This window comes from Engraulis encrasicolus, chromosome 7, assembly GCF_034702125.1.
Source record: "Engraulis encrasicolus isolate BLACKSEA-1 chromosome 7, IST_EnEncr_1.0, whole genome shotgun sequence".
NCBI lineage: Eukaryota > Metazoa > Chordata > Actinopteri > Clupeiformes > Engraulidae > Engraulis > Engraulis encrasicolus.
The window spans coordinates 44,025,453-44,031,452 of NC_085863.1; the positions used below are offsets into that span (position 1 = coordinate 44,025,453).

The following is a 6,000-nucleotide window of genomic DNA, read 5'->3' on the forward strand; positions in this document are numbered from 1 at the left end:
CACACCTGGTGTGGGTTGTGTGTCAATAAAGCTGGTTTCATCCGGGGAGGAAGTGGTGGTGAAATTGGGATGGCTGATGGAGAGTGAGAGGGTCAATATTAGGAGAGAGAGAGGGATGGAGTGACACAGCAGGAAAGAAGGAGGAATGGAGGAGAGGAAATGGTTGAAATGTAAATGGTGAATGAGAGGACTGGAAGGAGGATGTGGTTTTGGACTTGACCCGGGAAGTTCCAATGATGTGGCAGGAAGAAATGTGATCCATCGTCGTACACTGGATGTGGAAATGTCAATGGTACTAGTTTCATACATTTCTTAATCAGTGATGAGTGATCTCTTTTGACACCACCTCCCACAACAGGGTCGTAACCATTATAACCACAGATAAAATTGTATGTCTCACCTGCGCTATTCAGTTTTTGGATTTATTTCGATTGTAGGTGGAACAGAAACCCATAGAGGATGAAATTAACTCAGTAAATGAAATGCAAGCCTTTTGTTTAGCAAATAAATAAAATGAACTATTGGATTCACCAGGCATTCGTTCATCAACCAATCATTATTTTGTGCATGAAATCCTTCAAAAGCTTTTTCTAATTCTTAAGCATTTAACCGGTGGCTGGTGCCAAGTGTAAATGCCTGTGTGGGTGGGAGACTGGGAGTTTGTGTTAGACGGTTTGACATCAGGACCACCACACACTGTGGTGTTGATCTGTGGGTACTTCAAATGTGCGCACGCACACACACACACACACACACACACACACACACACACACACACACACACACACACACACACACACACACACACACACACACACACAGTTCCAAAAACGTGCCTTAGGACTTAGACAGTAGTCAGTTGTTGGAATCGTTTGTAAGGTACAGACACATTTCACTTGCACACACATAATGTAAGATTGACATTCACTAAGATCAGCTCTGAAGGCTATTGTTGAAGATGAGCGTTGTGGACTCACTGCAGGCGTGGTGGTGTACACTCTCCTATACGCCCTCTGTCTGCCACTGGGTTTCACCATCAGCACGCGACAATGAAGTGACTTTATCATATCATACCGCTGTCAAAATGTCACGCGTGCTCACTCTGCACATGGGTCTCACACCACCCTTCATCACACACACACACACACACACACACACACACACACACACACACACACACACACACACACACACACACACACACACACAAATATGTGCACACATACACACAAATATGTGCACACATACACGCAAAGGTCAAGAAATTTGACATTAATATCCAGAGCAGCCTTGCCCGGCCCAGCAGTGGGCATTTAGGCAGGAGCTGCCATACTCAAGTGGAGGGTGGACTGGCTTCAAGTATGTGTTGAATGTGAACGTCACTGTACATGGCTATTTATTGCCGCTCTTCATACTGTACATTGAGCCGTAAACAATATCCACAACTACGGCATCGGTTGCCGTCCCTGTCCCTCCCAACAAACCTCTCATTGCTGGGCTACAGATTCAAGAATATATCCACAATAATTCTCACAAGTGTGGCTGTGACAATTACGAATGAACTCATTTTCAGTGGTTCCACTAGTGCCCAGATACCATGGTATCAGTTAAAGTGAGACTTAAGTTAACTAAGTTACTACTTCTTTTTAAGACCGGTGGCAGAGTTCTGACTGCCCCTGGCAAGAAGCCCCTGCTGTGTAATCTCCTTGAGTGCTGCATGATGACTTCATGCGGGCTACAGCATGTTGAGTGGTATAGGCGTGGCCTTCAGGTCTCTCCGAAACGAAATACTGAGCAAGAACAGTTGTTGATGGTGAACAGTTTGACTTAATAGATTTGTCTTTTTTTACTGACCTTTGGGTGACTTAAAACTAGGAATCAAAGGGATTGTAATGTAACAGGCAGCAGTGGCTGGTTGGTTCGCTGATGCTCTTGTTTTGCTTTGTTCTTTTTCTAATTAATTATGTGTTTTTGTAGCGAGACTGAATGGGTTAAAACTAAAGGCTGTTGTGGCTGTGAAGATGCTGCTGCAAAGTATGCAGGTGGGTGCCTGATCCGTTACACACGTCAGTCCCACGCCCACTGTCAGTTGGCAACAGCAGGAAGTGGGGGGAGTGGTAAACCCCTCCCCTTCCTCTTCTTCCCATTGGCTAGCATGATGAAGCAGTATCCACACACAGTGGATTTGCATTTTGGTTTGCCTAGCTTGTGTTGAGAGGGGAGAAGAGGGACGGACACACTCTCACACACACACACACACACGCGCGCGCGCACACACACACGCACACACACGCGCGCGCACACACACACACACACACACACACACACACACACACACACACACACACACACACACACACACACACACACACACACACACACACACACACACACACACACACACACACACACGTGAGCGCGCGCGCGACAGGGCTGTGTGTGTGTCTCCTCTCCACCACATGCTGTCGGTCCTTGTCTCGGCCAGGGAACTCCCATCTACATATGTGGTGCCGTTTGTGGCTTATCCCCATGGAAACAGATCCACTTGCCTACTACCTTCCTTCCCCCTGTCACACCCTCTTGTCATCCGCCGAAGCGCTTGTTCTCAGGAATCCCCCAGAAGGCAGGGAATTGGCCCATGGTGTGCACACACACGATTTCATCTGCGCGTGTATGTGTGTGCATGCGTGCACACAGGGAGTTTTACTGCAATGTCATTCATGGTGGCTGATGGGTCATTTGGATGTCTGAGCTGTATGACTATGCAACTTGATATTCAAGGAAGCAAACAAGGTGTTTGTGTGTGTGTGTGTGTGTGTGTGTGTGTGTGTGTGTGTGTGTGTGTGTGTGTGTGTGTGTGTGTGTGTCTGTGTGTGTGTCTGTGTGTGTGGATGCATGCTTGGATTGTGTGATTGGCTGTTTATATGTGATTGGGCCGTCCTCACCGGTGTATCTCAGCATTAACTGCAGACGTGTTAGTCAAAGTGTGTGTGTGTGTTGGGGGAGGGTGTTATCAAACAATTGACCATCATGATTGAAAAGGTTATGCTCCTTTTGTTTGCTAGTTTCATATGAAATATGACATAAATCCTAAAAAAACCCAAAACTTTTCAGTGGGCTGACATGAACTCTACGTCTAACTAAAAAAAGCAGCTTCTCAGGAGGCCTAGGTGGGAGGCGTCCCAGCATTCTTCTGCTGTTGGCTGTGCTGTGTGTTTGAACGCACGCAAACAGGCAAACCAGGAAGGGGCGTCTGTCGTAGTGGGCGTGACTTAGCGAGGCAAGTGTAGATGGCCCCGTGTTTACAGGAAGTGTCTTGACGGATTGCAGAATTACAGGATTGACTGTGTGTGTGGTGGTCAGGTTGTTTGTTTGGCAAAGGGGGAATATTTTTTTAATGGACGAGTAGCTCCTTTTTCATTTTCTGAAAATCACCGTGTTGAACGAGGGAGATGCACAAGAGGAGTGGGAGAAAAATGTGGAGAGGGCACCAAGGGAGAAAGAGGAAGAGAGAATGGAGAGGTCCTGACATGTTTTTTAGATGACTCATTGCATAGCATAACGCTTTGGATTCCTAAAGATTCACTTTCACTTTGCGCCTGTTGCAGTGTTTTCTATGTATCTGTGTGAATGTATTGCACTTCGTATTGGTGTATTGTGTGTGCATGTTTTTAAATGCCTAACCCCCTTTCCCACAGATTGTACTGGACATTTTCACTTTGTGTCTCTGTCTGTGTCTGTCTGTGTCTGTCTATGTATGTGCGTGTGTGTGCTCCTGTGTATCATTTTTTAAATGCTGTTCTCCTTTTCCCCACAGAGTCCACTGGGCCAGCTAAGGTGGTGAAGGCAGGGAACCCTCGACCCAGGAAAGGAGTGAAGGTAAAGACACCCACCCGAATCCTCCCCAACACCACACTCACGTTCCCCTCTTGCTGTCTTTCGGTTCCCTCCATTATCCTTACTCGCATCCTCGACCTGTGGCCTGACGGCCCCGTCTTCGTGGGGAAAAACGGTGAAGCCTGGCCCCAAACAACTTTTGGGGGACTTTTCCCCCACAACCCGGTTGCAAATTAGATAATTAGCATTGATTTGTGCTTTTGCAAGTAATGTAATTTAACTTGCGACGCCATCATGATGCCACAAGCACAAGCGAGAATGAAGGATAATGGAAAGAACCCTTTGGGTGCAAGTCGATCTACTTCCTCCTGTCCTTTCCTGCAGCTTGTTGCCTCTTGCCTCACGTGTCACATGGTGTTATAAGAGTGCGTGTGCGCGCGCGTTTGTGTGTGTGTGTGTGTGTGTGTGTGTGTGTGTGTGTGTGTGTGTGTGTGTGTGTGTGTGTGTGTGTGTGTGTGTGTGTGTGTGTGTGTGTGTGTGTGTGTGTGTGTGTGTGTGTGTGTGTGTGTGATGATGCAATAAAGAGAGTCTCTAAAATGGGGTGCTGATCTTTTTCTTCTGAAGGTGGGCGATTTTGGTGATGCTAACAACTGGCCAACCCCTGGAGAGATCGCTTGCAAGGATCAGCAGGTGAGTTGGAGATTACACACATTCTCTCTTTTTCTCTCTCTCTCTCTCTCTCTCTCTCTCTCGCTCCCGCTCTATACCTCTAGCCCTATCTCTCTCTCCCGCTCTCTACCTCGCTCGCTCTCTCTCTCTCTTCTTTCTCTCTCTTTCTTCTTGCTCTCTCTCGCTCGCTGTCTCTCTCACTCACTCGCTCGCTGTCTTTCTCACACACAGACACAAACAAATATATTCAGCTTTGTGAAAAAGACTCTCCTTAGCTGCAGCTTTAAGACGATCATCTTTATGGTGATGGGGCCACCTACACTGGCAAAAAAAGTCTACTGCAGTTAAAGACTTCTTTGTGTTTTACTCCTCGACTTGCAATAGTGTCCACCACTTCCTCAGATGCGGTAGTCAGCTGCTTCCCCTGTCATCTCTGTGTTGTTATGACATCAGTGTCTCTGGTCTCATTTTGCTTCATCTCACTAGTCACCTTTACAACCGTTGCTACCCACGGGCAAGTCAAGTCACTTCATTTGAATAGCATGTTTAAACTCAACATAATTGTACCCAAAGTGCTTTGCAGACGTGATAAAATGGAAAATGTTTAGAAAAAAGCTTACAATCGAAATAATCCTCTGTCCTCTTGTCTTGACCACCATCACCGTAACGACATGTCTTTCATTTGTTATGAAATCAATGTTTCTGGACTCGCTTAGCCCCACCTCTCACCAGGCTCCTTTACAACCGTGGGAAGTTGTACAACCCCCCCCACCCCCACTGGTACACCCGGGTGGGTGTGCGGTTTAGGGGGTTGAGTGTATATAGGATGCCAGCTAGCAGAGTTGCCCACTCCCATTCCGCCCCCCTCCACCTCAGTGCCCCCACTTTCTAGAGAGGCAGCGTTCAGCCTCAGCCTCAGACCCTCTTCTGTACCGTCTTATCCACTACGCGATTGGCCCACAGAGCTTCAGGAGTGAACGCCACCGCGGCGGATAACTCTTCTTAATTTGGACTCGTGCTGCGATGGTGCTGAGCTACGCGAGGCAGACAGAAGATGCCAGGCCCCTACTGACGACGCTAAGATTAGCCTCTTACATGCACGGCGCACACTGTGTCACAGGCTACCAGACTACCAGAGTAGCTGCAGTAGCAGCCCTTCTTAAGTCACCAGGTTCAGGTTAAAAGGTTATAGGACTGCTTTTTTGCCAGGAGACGTGCTTTGGCGGTAGACCCTGTGAACGTTCAACCTGACTATTTGTGCAAATGTAGTGCACAAGCATTAGGTCTAGTTATGTTGTCTTAGCTTTGTACAGTGGTACTCAGCCTGGCTAATCATGCTAGTTTTATGTATTAGTATCAGGGCTTTGAAACGGTTTAAGGAACGAAAACGAAAACGAAAACCGGGAACTTTTTGTATTTTACAGGGAACAGAAACAAAACCGGAAACGTTATTATTTTTTATGTTCTGGAACGGGAACACTTATTTAAAAATAA

At 47.1% G+C, this 6,000-nt stretch overlaps 1 protein-coding gene across 4 annotated transcripts in view; it reads left to right on the forward strand.

The window, feature by feature from the left end:
- larp1 (La ribonucleoprotein 1, translational regulator) overlaps positions 1–6,000 on the forward strand; it is a 55,047-nt gene that overhangs the window by 20,455 nt on the left and 28,592 nt on the right. For all 4 annotated transcript variants that reach the window (XM_063203640.1, XM_063203639.1, XM_063203641.1 and 1 more), the window contains exons 2-3: positions 3,818–3,879; positions 4,462–4,527. In XM_063203640.1, the coding sequence (XP_063059710.1) occupies positions 3,818–3,879; positions 4,462–4,527 (128 nt within the window). The remainder of the gene's footprint in view (positions 1–3,817; positions 3,880–4,461; positions 4,528–6,000) is intronic.